Here is a 19,043-nt window from a genome sequence, read left to right on the forward strand (position 1 = left end):
GAACAAATTCAGAGCCCGAATTTACTCGCGTCAGCGGCACATCACCGCGTTTCTCAGGTTTTCTAACAAAAAAAAATATTTTTTTAATATTTAAAATATCGAAAAATAATTATCATCCATTCATCCGATACTAAAAAGTACAGTAGAAGAACTCATAAAATTTCAAAAAATCAGGAAATTTTTTTTTTTAAATAATCTTTTAATAAAAGTTGCGATGCTGCGCTCATAGCGCGACGGATAAAGGGTTAATCAGGAAATACATAGATATGTATTTTTTTAACCCTTTTTTTATACCGTATAAAATATATTCTACAGCGAAGAAAATTTTTTCACTACCTTTTTTAAAAACATGAATTTTGTATGATAAATTTAGCATGTTATAAATATTATAAACTATATCATTATAAAAATCGTCAAAGCGTCGGTCTCTCGTACGGAAGGTCCCAGGTTCGAACCCTACTGAAGTGGGTGCGGTCATTAATAAGTCTAGCATTTTTATTCTGAATTAAAAGTTTCTAATTCGATTAAGGATTCAATTATTCGCATATCTGATCATTTCTGCGTCGCTAAAATAATAATAAAACAAAAATAAATAAAAAAAAAATTTTTTTTTTCATTTAGTTAAAATTTCTATACATTTTATCGATTCCCAGTTCGGGCTATCTATATTTTTCTCAATTAATCTATAAATTGTCTTATTGAAAAGGTTTGCATGTTTAGATTTCCACTATATTTAGAATTGGTTATATCAAGTCATATATGGCCGTAGCGATGTATACATGGCCATGTATGTCATATACGGCCATATATACACGGTCATATGTGATCATATATGGTCATGTATGATTCATTTTTCACGGGTATATATATATATATATATATATATATATATATATATATATATATATATATATATATATATATATATATATATATATATATATATATATATATATTGTAGTGATTGGTATCTTAAATTAATATCACTTATACACTACAATGATAACATACTTATTGGCAGGGAGCGCGACGAAAACGACATCTGATGGCTACAAAAAATCATGCTCGAGAATTATAAAAGATATATAAAATCAGTGTAAAAAATAAAAATTCGTTATAAAATCAAAATATAAAAATTTATAATGATATAAATAAAAAAGTGTAATTGTATTTTTGATAGAGAAAATTAAATTGAATATATTTCGATAAAAAAATTAAGTATAAAAAATTTTAATAAATAATAAACACTATTATTTTAGAATAGAATAAGGTTAACCGATAAAATCAAAACAAATAATATATTACAACTACAATGATAATGGTTTAAAAAATAGTAGAATAGTCAATTGAGTTTTTTAACAAAATTGAAGAAAATAATTTTATTTTAAGTCATGATAATTTGCTTGTAAATCGTAACTAAAAAAACATAATGTTTTTTTAACTTTCCATTACAAGCGCTTTCTCTAGTGTCTCACTCATATTCACGCCAACTTTATTAGCTTAAGTAGTGTTGTACAGGGAATCACCGTATAGCGCGAGTAACGAAGGGTTAAAAAATAATTTTTAGCCAATGATAAAAATCATTATCCAAACCGGATTTGAATCAATAAATTATAAAATATTGTTTTAACCTCAAACGATGAGCAAAGGCAAACATTAACGACACAATAACTATTATGAACTATTTTTAAACTTAATTTTCATGTGTTTATATTCAAAGAGAGCATAATTTAACGAAATTGTATCCACAGCGAGCGCTGCGATCGTTTCAGTTGTCCCCACCATATACTAGGCTCCCTGCCAATATTAGAAATAATAACACCACAATTAACAGCAGTAAAAGAAAGCAAGAGCAATATATAGTTTATTGAGATACAATGTTTGCTGTTAAACTGTCAAAATAAGACTGACTGACTTTTGTCGCGTATCTATAAAACAAGAGAAGAATGCATTTGTTTTCTAGCTATTCAAATATTTAAAATATCAGCTTCACATTTGTTACAATATATATAACATAATGTGACAGTTTTAATATTAATGTCATTAAATTTTTATTTTGTCAACCATCAATCAAACTTAAATCCCCATTACTTAAAAAATATTCAAAGGTTTTGGTAGCAACTTAAAAGTATAAATCGATATCGATTTATATGTGGATATTTATGAGTTAATAGATAAAAAGATTTGATTATATCTATCTAATGAATTCTATCGTAATTTATGTACAAAACCAAATTCATCACTAGGTGCATTATTTACGTAGGATGTATCAATTTGATTATTTGAGTTGAGTAATGCCATGAATTTTTCTTAAGTATAAGTGTATAGCAGACTAGAGGACCAGACTACCATCAAGCGATTACCAGAGTTAAGTAGCAGTGGGTTATTAATTGGACGGGTGACCCCTTAGTATAATAATGGTTAACCGATAGTAATTTTTTTGTTTTTTTCAATTTAAATTTAGCCGACATTTATATTAATGAAGACAATAAATCCTAATTAAATTACTTAATTAATAATTTACAGATATTTTCAATTAGATTTTAAAAATGACTATATTCACTCATGCATGATTATATTTAATCATATATGATTATATATGATCAGATCTGGTCAATTTTCAGATCTGATCATATATGGACTCATATATAATTATACAAAATCATTTTTTATCGGGTAATTAGCGATAAATATAAGTATGACCCTGAAAGTAGCAGACATCTGACGAAAAATTAGTTTAGCTAGGGATATCTAGGGTAACAATGAAGTTACCAAAAATTTGAAAAGTGCCACTTGTTCATTGGCTCGAGATCTTTAAGGTAGTACTATTGATACCACAAGTGTCAAATGACAGTTTTGTGTAATTTGACTTCTGTAGTATTTATATTTCACAACGCCGCGTAAATGCAAACGAGATAGAGGTATGCTTACAGTAGCTCTGTTCCACTCAAAATATGAGATCATGCGCAAAAATCTAATGCACAGACACCTATTATACAAGTCATTGGCTTCGCATGTTTGCTTAATAAAATAACATGTTGCTGTATTTAATAATTCAATTATATTAATAAAAAATATGGCGTATGTTTTGTACTAAAAAATTTGTATAATACCGATATCCCTACATACTGTTTTTGATGCATGTTTAAATTTCGCGCGCATCATAACCTTTTTGGCGGCGTTGCCACATGTAAGTAATATGTATAACAGATTTTCCTTAATTATTTACTATTTACTCTTATCACAAGCTTTGAAGCTCAGATTCTGATTAACCAAAATGTTCTAAACATTTTCTTCTTTTTGATGATACTACTTTCATTGAAATTTGAACGTCACTTTTTGTGAAATAAAATAAATTCTGTGATTCCCCATAAGGATCAATGGTAAAGGCAAACATTTTTTAATATATTAATATCATTTTTTCAGTTTTCGGTAGACTTTTAAAAATTTAACTGGTTTATTATCTTATTGTAATGTACCAATATGCCAAGTTTCATTAAATTCTGGACGTCAATTCTAAGACCGATGGTACTACGATTTCAAAAAAAAATTGTTTTTTACTACGAAAGTTTTTATGATGAAAAATAATTTTGAGATGGCTCTCCAAGAATTAAAAATTACTAATAAGAAATTTATATTTATTAATCTTAGACTATTTACGATGATTTAAATGTGGTTTCTCTCAAATTTTCGAAATTTCTTTTGGAATTTTCAGCGACGAATATCCGTCTCAAAAATCACTTGAAAAAAAAAAGAAATTCGAAGATTTTTTAAAAATCTATATGTGGAGTTTTTTGTTTCTTTAATTTTTTAATTATTTCATTTATATATAAATTTAAATTATAAGTCGAAATCATTTATTAAATTTATATTAATTATTTCATAATAAAATATTAGGGGAACGTAACAATAGTGTTATAAAAATTGATTTATTACAAAAAGTTACAGGTATGTAAAAAATTTTAGAACTAGTTTGTTCTTTGAGTATTCTTTGCATACAACTTGACAGAAAAAAATCAAACGTTTTTATGATTAATAATTTTCTAGTTTTGATGGTTCTCTTTTAATATTCGTGGCACAGCATTTTGATTCGTAGACATTATTTTATTTTCAGTTTTTCGATTGTTACTTTTATGTGATTGTGGAGATTTTTGAGTAGTTTTTGAACTAGAGTTTCTACTGTTAATTATTTCATCAATACTTTGTTTCAATTCCTCCATTTCAAGAATATCTATTGGAAGAGATGTTTGTGTCGCCATTTCCCGCGCACTCGATTGCGCATCTAATTGCATTATTTGAACCAATTCCGGGCAATAAGAATTCAAACTTGAACTCAAGTTACTGATATTGGCTTTTTTGGTTAAATCTTTCTCATTTTCTTTCTCTGTCTTCGTGTCATTAGATGTTTGGAGAAAGTGCTTGAGAATAGTCTCATTTTGAATAATAAATTTACTTTTTTGAGTTTCGCGACTTTTTTCACTATCATGACTAAAACGTTTAGAAGTTTTATCAGTATTTTTGCTTCTAGTACAACTTAGTGGTTCTTCGGAATCGAGCATTTTAGTCTCTTCATCCACTTGACTGTCTTCACTCTCACTATAATGCTCGCCTTCCTCAATATTAATATTTTCAACGATAACAATTTTACTTTCACTTTCCGGGTTTTTATCCTGGTCGATACTTGAGTTTTCATCACTATCGCTGTCATCAGGGAAGAAAAATGGTAATAACATGCCTGCTTTATGCATTAGTTCTGAATTAAAACCACTTTCGTTTAGACCTGCCGTAGCAGAACGCCTTTTCATACCGGGTATTTGTGATGTTCCACCAATAGTAAGTGCAGATAAAATTTGAGCATTGTGTTGACTATTTAGAGATGTCGCACTTCCTCTCATAAATAATGGACCAATGGTAGATATCGAAGATTGTACAATTTTTCGATTTGAGCGTTGTTTTCTTGGTCCCGAATTCGGTTTACGTTTGCGAGTCGCTTTAACTTCAGCAATTTGATAAGACACTTGTGAATCCACCGAATTTCTGCGAGACTGAACTGAAACTCTTTGTACACTAAAACTTATTTCGGAATCTACCGAATTTCTTCGATTGCTTGATACTGATCCTGCATTGCCGCCTATTAAAGCGCCTCGACGTGTTACGAATTTCGGCAACGCTGCTGCCCAAGTTGAACTGAAATCTTGAGAAGCTACGGAATTGAGATCAAAATTTAATCCTACTGGATCTTCATGAGTATTGTAGATACTTATTGATAAACGACCTTTGTTATTGAAAGTTTTTCTTTTGGCAAATGCTTGTGCAATTACTCGATGCTTTTTTAATTTTACAGGCTCTTCGGGTTCACGGTTGAATGTTCTAAAAAAATTATTATAATAACTATCCCAGGCAAAAATAATTTGAATCCATGTAGATCTGAATCTAGTCAATCCAATAAGGTTATAGTTTCAAAAATATGAGATCTCATTAGATATTAAAAATTTATATTACCCGACCACTAAAATATTTCAATTCAAATTCAAACAGAATTTAACGGCTTACTAAAATTTTTTTTAACTCCATGCTTAAGAAAATTTATGTCAACCTGAATGGATCTAAATAGATTCGAATAGATCTATACATTGATTGGTGACACGACCGATGACCCAAAGACAACTGATCCCCGACAATTGATCCTTGCGACGATTGATCCGCCGATAAAATATACTCATATATACTCACACACATATAAATGTGAAAAATTTGTGTGTGAGTATATTTTTTATGTTACACGCACACAAAATTAGTGAAAAAAAGGGCGTAATTTTTCACATTTATATGTGTGTGAGGTATATTTTATCGGCGGATCAATCGTCGCAAGGATCAATTGTCGGGGATCAATCGTCTTTGAATCAACCGTCAGGTAACCCATTGATTTAAGTAGATCTAATTCTTCCCAAAGTCTTATTAGATTGATTTATAGAAATTATTTACAGCTACCTTAGTAATAAAAGAACATAAGCCGCATTCAGAAAATTTCACAGGTGTTAAAAATTATTTAAGAATATAAATATCTGGGATGCGATAAAGAAGGTTTTAGAACACGTAAATAAAATATTTATAATAAAATTAAAATTATATTATTATATATGAAATACGATACAGTGCCCCCCCCCCCCCCCTAAGATATCAGACTCGGAGCTCTGGTTCCAGGAAAAATATCTTAGAGAGGTATCTCTTCCACTCTTAAAAGGTGGAACTATTAAAAATAGAAGCATGCGCAGTCTTACTATCTATAAGTATATCTATGTATATGTAAACAGCTGACTTATAGTAGCAGCTCAAGCGCATGCGCAAGTAAATTCCACTAAGTGTAGTCGGGAAACTAAATTGAGGGAAAATGGTAGTAAAATGAGGGGAAATAATATTTTATTATGAAAAAAAAATCTTAGTATAAAAACTTTTAGAACTTTCTGACACTATGCCCATCACCTGATAACTACCTTAAATCTGCTCACAAGTATCTGCAGCAAGACACATACGTAGAAAAAGACACGAGCACCTATCAATCTTCCCGGGAAAAAATGATCAGACCTGACCATGCCCGTTCATGTATGATCAGGCCTGAAATTAGACATGATCAGGCCTGATCACACCTGTCCATGCCTGTCCATATCTGTTCATGGCTGAAGCGTTAAATACGCTCAGGCCTGATCATACCTGTTCATGTCTGATCCAGCCTGATATATCCCTGGCAGTTTTGAATCACCCTGGAAACACCCTGGAATCACGGTGGATCCACGTTGGTTACACGGTGGGTTTTTTTTCATTGCATCACCGTGATTCTACGGTGGTTACACGGTGTAACCACCGTGATACAATGAAAAAACCCACCGTATAACCACCGTAATTCCACCGTGTTTCTACTCCCAGGGTGTTTCCAGGGTGATTCAAAACCGCCAAGGATGGGATTAAATTTAAAATCTTAGTTATAATTGAATATAACTAACTTAGTTAGTTATAATTATATATAGTTAACGTAGTTATAATTATATATAATTTCATGTAACTAAAAATCTATCATATATAAGATATAAAATTTTGTTGACCAAGAATCTATCACGTATAAGATTTTACTTGAAGTTCATATGAAACTTACTCTTCAAGTCAATCTCTTAGGTCAACGGGTAGCGGGTTAAACTTTTGAGCGCGAGGTCTACGGTTAAAATCCTGTACTCGCCCGAATTTATGTTTTTTTTTATTTCTATAGAAATAGTTATATATAATTGTATATAGTTATACATAATTATATATAATTATATAGGGCAAGTTTTTATCTATAATTTTTTTACCCGGGTGGGCTTGAACAGACATGAACATACCTTATCAGACCTGAACATGCCTGATCAGGCATGGTCATTTTTCATGTCTAATCAGGCCTGAAGATTCATGCCTGTTCATGTCTGATCAGGTCTGATCATTTTTCCCGGGTTAAGAGCAGACTTGCTCAAGAATTGAAAAAGATTGATATATAGGATTGCGACACTTTAGTAATTAATTTCTACAAGCATCAATTACTTAGGGCAAGCAAATATCTAATCAATTTACTTGATACCTTCTCAAATTTATTACAATTGAAAAATTCAATAAAACAATTATTTGGTTAATTAAAAAAAAGGAATTGAAGAAAGATAAAATTAAAAATTAAAAGATTTGGAAAATCCAAAAGTGCACGCCTCGAACCCTAATGTTATATTTTAAAAAATTAAATTTCAAAAAGGTTTGAATCACCCGCGTTTTTTTATAAAAATTTCCATAGTAAATATACGGTAGTAAAAGTCAACAAAAAAATTAAGATAAGGAGAACATTTCTCATAAGAATGGTTGTAGTGCGTGTTTGTTTACATGTGAAATTGCTGGTTTTAACAGTTATGATTTATTATAAAAAAGAAAAAACAACGAGAAGGACTACAGTAGTGATTTTCGAAAGAAACCTTCTCTGGGTAATTCTGAAGATTGTAAAAGAAATATCAAGTCGTTCCGTCAAGTTGTTCTCGAGATATCCATACCATGACTTTTTTTCGAACCACAGACTAATGGACGACCACGATAATTTTTTTTTATTGAACTTTTTTTTATATTAATACGTATCGGAAAGTTTTAAAAAAGTATCAGGCTTATTCGTAAGTGTCCCCTCTTTAAATTTATGTGCTTTTCATAGCGTGTAAGTGTGATATAAAAATAATATATACAGTTTAATATGAGGAAATCGCATAACCTTGCCAAGTCGGTTATAAACCACAACTTCTCCGCTTCGCGTTCGAGACGTGCAAGTAGTAAAAAATTCTTGTACTAAGACAAAAATTTGTTTTTATGACGAAACGAAATTGCTCATTGGTATTGATAAAAATTTTTGTGTCACCACTGACATTTAAAAAAGTGTTGGATAAATTTTCACTCAGAACATCGTTAATTCTTAAGTATCCCCTGATTAAACAACTGAATTCGACCGAATTAAAAATTTTAATTCTGTTATATTCTGTGGAATTCTGCAAAACAGAATTCAACTGAATTGAAAATTTGAATTCGAATCAAAACGAATAAAACCAATTTAAAAATTTCAAATTCGTTTTAATTCAGTTTAATTCCGATTCAGAACTAGAAATTGGAGAATTATTTTCAAATTAATTAAATTCGTTTTAATTTGGACAAATTCTGGTTTTCCAGTTGTTTAATCAGGGTCAATTTCAAAGTATAATTCTCATGCTTTTTTCAATCTACTATTAAATAGAGAATAATAAATGATAGTTTTAGTGTTTAAAAAACGTATAGTAATCTAATTAAAGATACCAGAAATATATCGATGCATGCTTAACGCGAATCGTTACAAACAATATTTGTTTTAGTTGATAGAACATACAGATGAAATTTAAAAAAAATTTACCGACGGAAAAATCGTTTCCAGGTTTCAACGGTGGAACTGGTCCAAACCCACAGAGACATCAACACGCCGGCAAGAAAAGGTGACAATAAATGTAATTGTAGCTTGTTAATGCTTGGCCGTGATGCTATTTTACATTCCAAACTTTCTTCATACTTGATTATTGAACATCTTTAAAATATACTGACAGTTATAATATATCGTATTATTAATTAAAAGCTTGTATTTAATAAAATACTTACAAAATATATTCTCTAAAACTTTGATGCCATTTCCATGAGTTTTGAAATTCATAAATGTGACAATAAAATGTAATCATTATAGCAAAAAATATTAAAACTGAAAAACATCCCATCCTGATGATTGTGCCTCGAATTTTTGAATTCGCTCTTTCCGATACAATACTGTGACTCTTTATTTTCAAACGAATCAAAGTTATTAATCCTAAAATAATACAATGTTAATTTTATATATTTTTCTCTGATCAACTGAATTCAAATTATTTTATATCAACTTACAGTAATCCAAAAATCATTGTAAGCATTTAAAATAACATATATTTTATAACGTTAAGTTAAAATAATAAAATATGCATTAAGGTGTGTTATTTTAGGGCAACTTTTTTTTCAACGCACCGCCAGCTTTTATACTTGCAGAAAGGTAAAATAAGATGCCTGTTAAAATTTAAGCCCTTGATATATGAAGCTGAAGCTAGCGGCCGCTACTTATTACTGCCGCTAGCTTTAGCTTTATCCCTTCATATTAATATGAACAGGTGGCTCATCGCGATTTTTTATTTCCTATTAAAATAACATGGGAAAAAAAATTTTAGGTTTGGAACTTTATATCTCGGCAATGGCTCATTGTACAGATAAGCTCAGCATACCTTTTCGTAGGAAATTTAAAGCGCTAAAAAAAATATTCTCCCGAGTCAAAGAACAAATTCTATTCTAGTCCTCAAAAGCCTCAATTCTTTTAATGTTTTATTTGCCGCTCAGAAAGTAACTCTACTTTAGTACTAAAAATCCTCAATGAGAACTATGAGGTCTAAATGCGAATAATTTATCGATTTTAAACTATAACTAAGACCTCAAAATCCTCAATAAATGAAAAGTTATACTTCGGACTTTGAAAAATTCTAGATAGAAAAAGGAGAGGAGAGAATACGTCGAATGAGACTTTTGAGGTTCAAATGTGGATAAAATTATTCCTGTATGTTTTGAGTATTTTGAGGCTCTAATCCAGATTATGTTATTCCAGTTTAGTCGTCAAAGTTGTAAAATTGGTCGTAACTACTACTTTAAGGACTAAACTAGGATAACTTTCAATACTGTTGTCAATCTTAAAATTCTAAACTGATCCTTAAAAACCTCATTGAGAACTTTGAGACTTGAATCCGAATTTGTTTTTTGACTCAGGCTCCTACCAGTTTCTGATAAATCTATCTGTTCAAAAGTTATTGGAGCTTAAAGTCAACTTTATAGTAAATTTCGAGATCAAGGAACTTTCCGGCGAAACTATCAGACTTATCATAAAATGTCATAGGATCTTTTTTGTAGGTACTTTTATTCCTGACAAATTTTTACGAATAAAATTTTTTGAAATTCCGCATTGTTCTGTAGTTATTGTCATTTTAATGTCAAGTTCTTGAAATCGATCAGAACACTATTTTTTTTAAAAGCTTCATAATAAAACGGAAATTACTAGAAAATTATACGGAATCTGAAAAATTTTTATCACAGATGATTTGTAGGAAATAAAATTGTGCACAAAAAAGATCCTAATGACATCTTATGATATGTCTTACAGTTTTGCCGGAAAAGTAAAAAGATCTCGAAATTTACTATAAATTTGACTTCAAGATCAAATAATTTTTGAACAGATATGGATTTATCAAAAAATGATATGATACTTTTTTTGTGAATTTCCTACAAATATGTATCCTGGGCTTGTCTGTACAATGAGCGATTGCCGAGGTATAAAATTCCAAACTTCAAATTTTTTTTCCCCATGTTATTTAAATGAGAAATAGAAAATCGCAATCAGGAAATACTTAATATTAATATTAAAGGCTCAAATTTTAACAGGCATTTTATTTCAACTTTCTGCAAATACAGAAGCTGGTGATGCGTTGAAAAAAAAATTTGTCCTAAAATGACACACCCTAATACACATGCCGATATAATCGTTGAACTTACCTCTGGATAAAAAGTATTCACCAACAGCAGTACTCAATAAAGTAGGACCTAGTACAAAACCAGCTCGTACGATATGATTCGTATATCCTACGAAACAAATACCTGTAACGCTGTTTCCATCAACTTCACAAAGGGTAATGATTGTGACTGTTAAAACAAGAGGACAACACCAGGCAATCAGATGAAAATAAGCACTTTTCTTATCAATTTTATCTTGGATTGTGCTAATAGATTGAAATCTCATATGCCAAGCGTAAGTGAGAATTACAAACCACACCAAAGCTGCCATTGATGGATAATAAATTAAAACAAAAACCATAACACAGAATAAATTGCCACCACTGTAATTATGAAAAATAAATAATTGTAAAAAATAAGTACAAATGTTGAAAAATCAAAAAGGGCACACCTCAATCGCTTTGATTGTATTATTAAAATTATTTTTACATTATTAATTGTTATTGAACTTTTAACTTATTAATTTCATTTTTTATTTTGACTCTTTTCTTTCAGTTTATTTTTTAGTATTCAAAATTTATTTAAATATTCCGCCTTTTTTTTTATTCCTACTGTCACACCTCATATAACAATCTTTTTAAATTCTTGAGCAAGTGTGCTCTCAAGATCGATAGTTGCTAGTGTCTTTTTCTACGTATGTGTCTTGCTGCAGATACTTGTGACCAGATTTCAATTGCAAGCCTTACACAAGAAATTCGTGCTAGATTATAACTCAATTCAAGGAAGACTATAGTTGATCATGGCTTGCTTAAGGTAGTTGTCGGGTGATGGGCATAGTGTCAGAAAGTTCTAAAATTTTTTATACTTATTAAGGGTATTAAGATATAATTACCGTTAAAATTTGAAATATTTATAATCAAAGTTCGTATCATTAATATTGCGAGCAATGTCAGTGAATTGGAAAAGAACAATCTGACAACGCGTATGCATAGTATTATTTGAGCGGTAAATTTAAACATATGCTCAGTACACTATACAGCAACTGGCAGAGCATATGCGACGTTGTCAAATTTTAATTTAAGAAAATGTGCAATAGTATTTGTGTATACGTATATATGAGTAGTGTGTAGGTAAACTTCTCATGGGTACAGTATCGAACAAAAGCAATGTCTCGTTTTAACTACCACCTAATCTGCTCTTACCGCGTATATGGCTCATAACTTTTTGACAATATTGTAGCAGGACAACTAGCTTAAGATCTGATCAAGGTTCAAAATTGACCTTGAGCCTTGAGCAGATCTTGAGCAAGCCATGCGTAAGTATACCTATTGTAAGTTACTGATGCAAGAAATGTGTCAGGCACTTTTTCATTGCTCCGTGTTCAAGATATCTTTAATAATCTTGCGTACGATACTATGAGCAAGACATACACAAATCTTGACAGAGGTTTCTTGATACATGATCTGGCGAAAGACACATACGTAGAAAAAGACACTAACAACTAGGGGTCTTGCTCAAGATACTTACTCCAGAATCTTGCTTAAACACGTGTTACTAGGGAAGTTATTATATTTTTCGAAAGATATCGTGGTTCCGAATATTCATACAAGACAATTGACAGCACTGGTTTGTTGAATTAAAACAATTCATTTTAAATCAATGTAAAAATTAATCGACTGAATACCGGGTCGAAATTATTCCTTAATAAATTATCTTTGTATTAGTATTCAATTTAACCGATTTTAGTGTAATCAAAAAAGTGCAGAGACGACTTAACGTAAGTCGAAAAATGAATTTCGATCGTAAAGCACACAGCGTTCACGGTTGAGGTGTGCAAAATCATATAATAAATAATATAAAATAAAGTACCTGGGTTCTTTTATCCGAAGTGTATTATCTTTATGACATATTATTGAATCTCTAGTTACCGATGTAAATTGAAGTATCCATCCAATACAAGAGATTAAAAAACAACAGTTTATATAGAAAATAACAAGAGCTGGATATTTATTGGCACTTCGCCAATCAATTAAAAAGGTACAAATAGTGAATATATGAAAACACATACAAATGACTGCACCCCATTTTATGAACGAATGAATTTGTTTGTGTTCATCATTGGTATAAAGCGGATCATTACACGGAGTACCACAGCCTTCAATTCCTTCAAATGTAACTAGAGAATTATCAGTGGGAACTAGAGGTTTCAAACATCTTCCTGACGTATTAAACTGCAGTTCTCTCGAAATATCTTTGCATAATTTTGGGAATAGTTTTTTATTATCACATTTAATGAAACTTGGCCATATCGTATGATTCATGACTATTCTACAAGGATTTAGTATTTTCTTGCACATCTCTTGTGATGGCAACTCAACAACATTATTATCGCATCTCGGCATAAACAATGAACATAAAAGTGGTTGAACTACAGCCCAACATTTGGGAATGTGTTGTAATCCTTGTAAAAGTCGAAGCTGTTCCTAAAAATACAATCTATTTGAGTTTATTACTCGTGATATTGTAATACTATCACAATATTTGTCAAAAAAAAAATTTATTCACGGAAAAGGTTTAACATTTTTTTATAAATGAGTAAATATAACAGTAAGAAAAAACAGAAAATCGATGTTTTGTACCATACGTCGTATGGAAGTTTCAAGAAAAGTTTTTTTGGCATACAGTCCAGTCGCGTTATAAGTCCGCCGACTTATATTTCTTGGAAGACATTCCCCTCTATGACTACAAAAATGATCACGTACACACTCACACGCTTGCAAAGTAGGGGAAGTTCGACTGCTGAGCAGAAGTGGGGGTCCAGGAATTATTCGGACTCATAACGCGATTCGACTGTACCAAATCATTAATGTTTATACTAAAGAAAGTCTAGATACTAATGACTGATGACAAAAAAAAACGTTTGAAACTAGTACTTGATCAGCACATATCTCTACTCAGAGAAAAGGATATCTTGGCGCAGAAAAGTTTTACTTACCCCAAGAAAATTTTTGTTTGACCCAAGAAATTTTTTAAGTTATGAATTGAAAAAAAAATTTTATTGGGACAAGAAAAACTTTTCTTGGAGCGGAAAAAAATTTTTTGAGGCGAAAACAAATGTCTTATTTCAAGAAAAGTTTTTCTGGCCCGAAGAAAATTTTGGTTTTAAAAAAAAATTGATTTTGTCAAAAAAATATTAATAGACATGCTTTTTTTACCTAATGTTGTTCAGATTAGTTCTGTACCTTAACAAAAGATTTTTTTTATAAATAAATAATTTAACCCTACCTAAGATTCAAATCTAGACCGATCACGCGAGACTTATGACGCTCAGCCGGTGGCTCTTTTCGAAATCATGTTTTTAATAAACTCTTAAGTTATTCATCGATGTTTGTCATCCTAAATATTAATTTTCACAACTAAATAATTAAATTGAAATATTTCATAGTTTATAGAAGTAACTCTCGAAAAAGTTTATAGAATTTATTTTTGCCAATATCAATGAGAAACAAATTGTTTTCTTAGTGCAAGAATTTTTTTCTAATTTTTAATTATATCTTTCTTCAATTCCTTTTTTTCTGTATTTAACTAAATAATTGATTTATTGTCGTTTTTAATTGTAATAAATTTGAGAACATATCAACTAAATCGAAGAAATATTTGCTTGCCTTAGGGAGGAAAAAGGTCTGAGATACAAAAAAAAAAGAGGATATTTTTGTAATTTTTTTTTTTCAGAGTATTTTCTTTATTAAAATTCTTAAAATTTGTGACATTATTGAGCATCATTTCAAGAATATTCTGCTAAATTTTCATTAAAAAATATTGAAAAACAAGCCAGTGGTAGCGGGGAGAGATGAGTCACCTTAAAAAAAAGTCTCCATGCAGCAGGCAGGGTAACTCACGACTGCTTCATCAGAAATCAAAAAACCAAAAAGATTTCTTGAGTACAGAAGTTTATCTTGGATTTGAACGAAAGATTTTTTTTTTCAATAACTACTTATTTCTTAATTAAACAGAAGGAGCAATTTTTGGTAAAAATCAGAGTTTTTTTATCGCACCTTTACCAAAAATTCAAAAATAAATATTTTGTTTATTCCTTCGTTCAAATTCAAGGTAAACTTATGTACTCAAGAAATCTTTTTGATTGTTTGATTTCAGATGAAACAGTCATGAGTAGGGACAAGATTTTTGCCTTATTTTTTAAATAAATAGTTCAAATTTTTGATATTACGGGGAAAATATCGGTCTGAGTAAAAAAGTTTTCGAACAAAAGTTGTAGGAAATTTAATTTTATTAAAAAATGTCTCTTATAATTTTCTTATACAATCAATATTTTAACCGTAATTCAAAAATTAAGATTCATAATGAATAATTCAAACTTTTGTCAAATATTAAAATCTTAATTTTGAAAATACGGCTTTCTTATTAGTTTTAAAAAAAATTATAAGAGACATTTTTTTTAGAAAATTATATTTCCTACAACTTTTGTTTAAAAACTTTTTTTATAAGACCAATATTTTCCCCGTAATATAAAAAATTTCACACCACTAATTATTAATTATTTTTAAATTAACGCAAAAATCCTGGCCCGAGTCATGAGTTATCCTGCCTATAGCATAAAGACTTTTTTTTAAAGGTGATTCGGTTCTCCCTACTACCACCGGCTTCATTTTCAATATTTTTTTATGAAAATTTAGCAGAAAATTCTTGAAATGATGCTTAATAATGTCATAAATTTTAGGAATTTTAACAAAGAAGGTACTCTGAAAAAAAAATCACAAAAATATCCTCTTTTTTTGTATCTCAGACCCTTTTTCTCCCTTAAGTAATTGATGATTCTAGAAATTTACTATTAAAGTGAAACAATAATTTTCTTAAAATAATTTTAGAAAATAAATGATTTATCTTGAGGATTTTTTTCTTTCAATGTCCCGAAAAATAAACGTCAACTTGGATTGAAATAATCGTTAAAAATAAATTATAATTTTTTTTATCAAGTATCCAAATAAACATCGCGGTGTATTTTGACTCAAAAATATTTATTTTACAAACAGTAATTTTTTCATCTATGATCTGTATTATTAAAAGAATAAAGAAAATTTTGTTCCCGCCATATCTACATGACAGCATCAGTTAATGTTATTAAATTTGGTATCATTGAAAAAGTCTTGACTTGAATTTGTGCCTTTTCGCGGTTTGAACTCTTTTTCATTGCCAAGTTTCGAGATAAATAAATAAATCTAAATTATTCGAATCACATTTAAATTACGCGGGAAAAAAAGACGATTTAAAAAATTTTAAAAATTTAATTTGGTGTCAGTGAAAAAAAATATATTAGACTAATAAAAAAAAATCCCAAAAGAAATGAACAAAAAATTCTAGAGTTGATTTTAGAGCATAAATTTAAATAAACAGTTAAATTCAAATGATATTGTATAAATTTGGCAGTAATACTCGGGCAGTCACATAGTGACTGTAGGTTGCTCGTATATATTACGGCAATTATATAAATATATATTACATATAAAGTGATCAGGTATAGATTAGGTATGTTACCTTATTAAGAATGTAATTTATGATAAAAGTTGTGATAAACTAGTGAGAAAAAAGTCCCTTCCACGATTCCGAAAATTCCAAGAGTACTAAGACAAATTTAAGTTCGACGAGGCTTGTTATCATAATTCATATTATCGAATTGCGATCTAGAATGTTTAAATTACAAGAGAAAAGTTAAAATAATTTATATTTTTAAAGTCTACTATCCTGGTAGTTAATAGATATTGAGAAGAACTAATTCGATAATTTATTACCGCAATTAAATCCTGAGTTGTGCCTTCCGGAAGAAGATCCAAAGTAGACACAGTGTATGGCAAGACAGTACCCATGCATGTGTTGTATTCCAATTTTACACAAGTAGCCGGTCTTCTGCATTCTACATTATTTGAGTAGCTCCGGAGATCATAAGGGTACAAACTTTCCCCCCTGTCGTTTTCTACTAGTTCATTTCTCTCATAAATTCCACTCGTCTCAGCATTTACGTTTGTTAATTTCGCGCTCAAAATAAATATACAGTAAAATGCACATAGTGAGATCTGAAAAAAAAAAATTAATAAAATAACAATTAAATTAAAAAGTCAAATTTTAAAAACAGAAACCTAATGAATTTAAGCCAATCACTGCATTGATAAATTGTTTACAAGTTGACAATTATAATATATTTATTTATAAAACTTACCTTGGACAAGTAATAATATTGACAATGCATTGTTGTCAATTACGCCTTCAAAATTATATTTGAGTGAATCGTTCAGTCTTTTTAAATTCTTCCTCGGCTTGGATGCGTCAAGCGAAACACACAATCTCACAAACCATACTAGCTAAAGCTAAATTACATTCCGTTTGCAGAGGAACAACCGGACCACACATACTGTGCGGTGTCTGGTCCCCGACCCATGGACCACCCACGGTGCGCTTTGTATTATTGGATCTCCCACCATCAGTCTTTCCGGTGTTTGTAAAAATGTGATTCCATGCTGACGCTCGACGCTGGTTTTTGAACATGAAATTCAGTCATTAGGGCTATTTCGAATGAACTGCAACTTGGAAAGAACGTATTTTCCTGATAGTAAATTGACAGAATCGTTAATTTGGAAAATCAACGAAAAAAATCTGCGGCCGAAAATTGCTAGCGAAATTTGAGAACTTTCTGTCGATTTGCGCTGTGTTGCGCTCACTTTGTAGACAGAAAATTGAACTAAAGTTGACGTACATTTGCTGTCAACTTGAAAATAAATTTGCTCAGCACGTGGAATAATTTGCTGGAGATAGGAATCGATGGCCAATTGTACGGCAAAACAAAAGCATTTTTTTTAGCAACTCTGGCTATCTCTAGATTATCTGGAGATTATATTTGGGTGAAAGTTATCTTTAGATTGACAACAAACTACTGCTAATTATTACCCTTGAACATATATCGTAAATTCTTTGAGCTTGAAATTATTAATTTTTCTTTTTTTTTTTCCTTCATCACTAAATACTATCAGCAGCACTAGTGTGACTGTAGGATTAAAAAATAAAAAGCGGTTTTTAAGAAAAAAAGGCGGAATATTTAAAGAAAATTTTAAATAATAAAAATTAAACTGAAAGAAAAAAATAAAACACAAAAATGATAAGGTAGTAATGTAAAGAAATAATTAGAATAATAATATAATAAAAGTCATAATATAAAAATAAAATATTGATAATTATTATGAGCGATTGAGGTATGCACTTTTTGATTTTCCAACATTTTTTTTTTTAAATTCCAAGAAATGATCATAACATTAAGCATTGTATTCCACTTATAAATTTTACACCATAAAATCTTGTGTAATATTTCTATTATAACTATAGACTAGTAATAATAATACTAACGAGCAACCTGCAGTCACTACGTGACTGCCCAAATATCACTACTAAATTTATAAAATACACAGAAAAAAAGGATTTCTTGTTAATAATATAGATTATAATAATAATTAATTATCCACTGGGCAAACTCAAAACTATTAGTTAGATCTTCATTCGATAAAATCATACAAATATCATCATTTATATTTTTTCTTATTTTACTATATGTACTCTGAGGACAGAAAGATATGAGCATTCAATATTAATTTAGCAACACCGGTTTCCAAACCATCAAATCACACAAATTTCGATCAAACAACAATAATAATAGTTACACAAGGAAATAATAAAAACTTTCAATAATAATTACTACTTTCTATACAAAATATCATATAAAATAATTCATAAATTTTTATATCATAAGTTTTGATAATATTTTGAAATAATATCGCGTTACAAATGCCATAAGAGCGTACCAAAAAATTTTTTTCGGGAATCGACGTAATTATGCCTAAAACGGGCAGAAATGCAAAAAAAATTTGGTACGCCCTTATGGCACCCAGGTTACC

General features: G+C 29.9%; 1 protein-coding gene across 3 annotated transcripts; it reads right to left on the minus strand.

The window, feature by feature from the left end:
• Nucleotides 1-3,820: 3,820 nt before the first annotated feature.
• Nucleotides 3,821-17,606, minus strand: LOC130668962 (protein smoothened). Of its 3 annotated transcripts, XM_057471562.1 has the most exons (8): nt 17,321-17,606; nt 16,896-17,177; nt 12,958-13,571; nt 11,131-11,471; nt 9,175-9,376; nt 8,936-9,103; nt 5,276-5,370; nt 3,821-5,203 (listed from the first exon to the last, which is right to left on the minus strand). In XM_057471562.1, exons 1-8 carry the CDS (start codon nt 17,348-17,350, stop codon nt 4,044-4,046), a joined length of 2,892 nt encoding a protein of 963 aa, XP_057327545.1. In that variant the 5' UTR covers nt 17,351-17,606; the 3' UTR covers nt 3,821-4,043. The 3 variants fall into 3 exon arrangements, with proteins under 3 accessions (XP_057327545.1, XP_057327543.1, XP_057327546.1); XM_057471560.1 differs by having other exon boundaries at nt 3,822-5,370; nt 17,321-17,605; XM_057471563.1 differs by lacking the exon at nt 17,321-17,606 and adding an exon at nt 16,642-16,787 and having other exon boundaries at nt 3,823-5,370; nt 16,896-17,037.
• Between the last annotated feature and the right edge of the window lie 1,437 nt (nt 17,607-19,043).

This window comes from Microplitis mediator, chromosome 5 (genome assembly GCF_029852145.1).
Source record: "Microplitis mediator isolate UGA2020A chromosome 5, iyMicMedi2.1, whole genome shotgun sequence".
In the NCBI taxonomy this organism is placed as follows: domain Eukaryota; kingdom Metazoa; phylum Arthropoda; class Insecta; order Hymenoptera; family Braconidae; genus Microplitis; species Microplitis mediator.

Bases quoted from the DNA above. Each gene is read 5' to 3' on its own strand.
- LOC130668962 (XM_057471560.1), bottom strand. From the start codon at position 17,350: ATGCATTGTCAATATTATTACTTGTCCAAG. The intron at 11,472-12,957 runs GTACTTTATTTT...TCATAATTACAG, and splicing joins CTTCGGATAAAAGAACCCAG to TGGTGGCAATTTATTCTGTG. The intron at 5,371-8,935 runs GTAAATTTTTTT...TAATTTTTTTAG, and splicing joins TGGAAACGATTTTTCCGTCG to AACATTCAACCGTGAACCCG.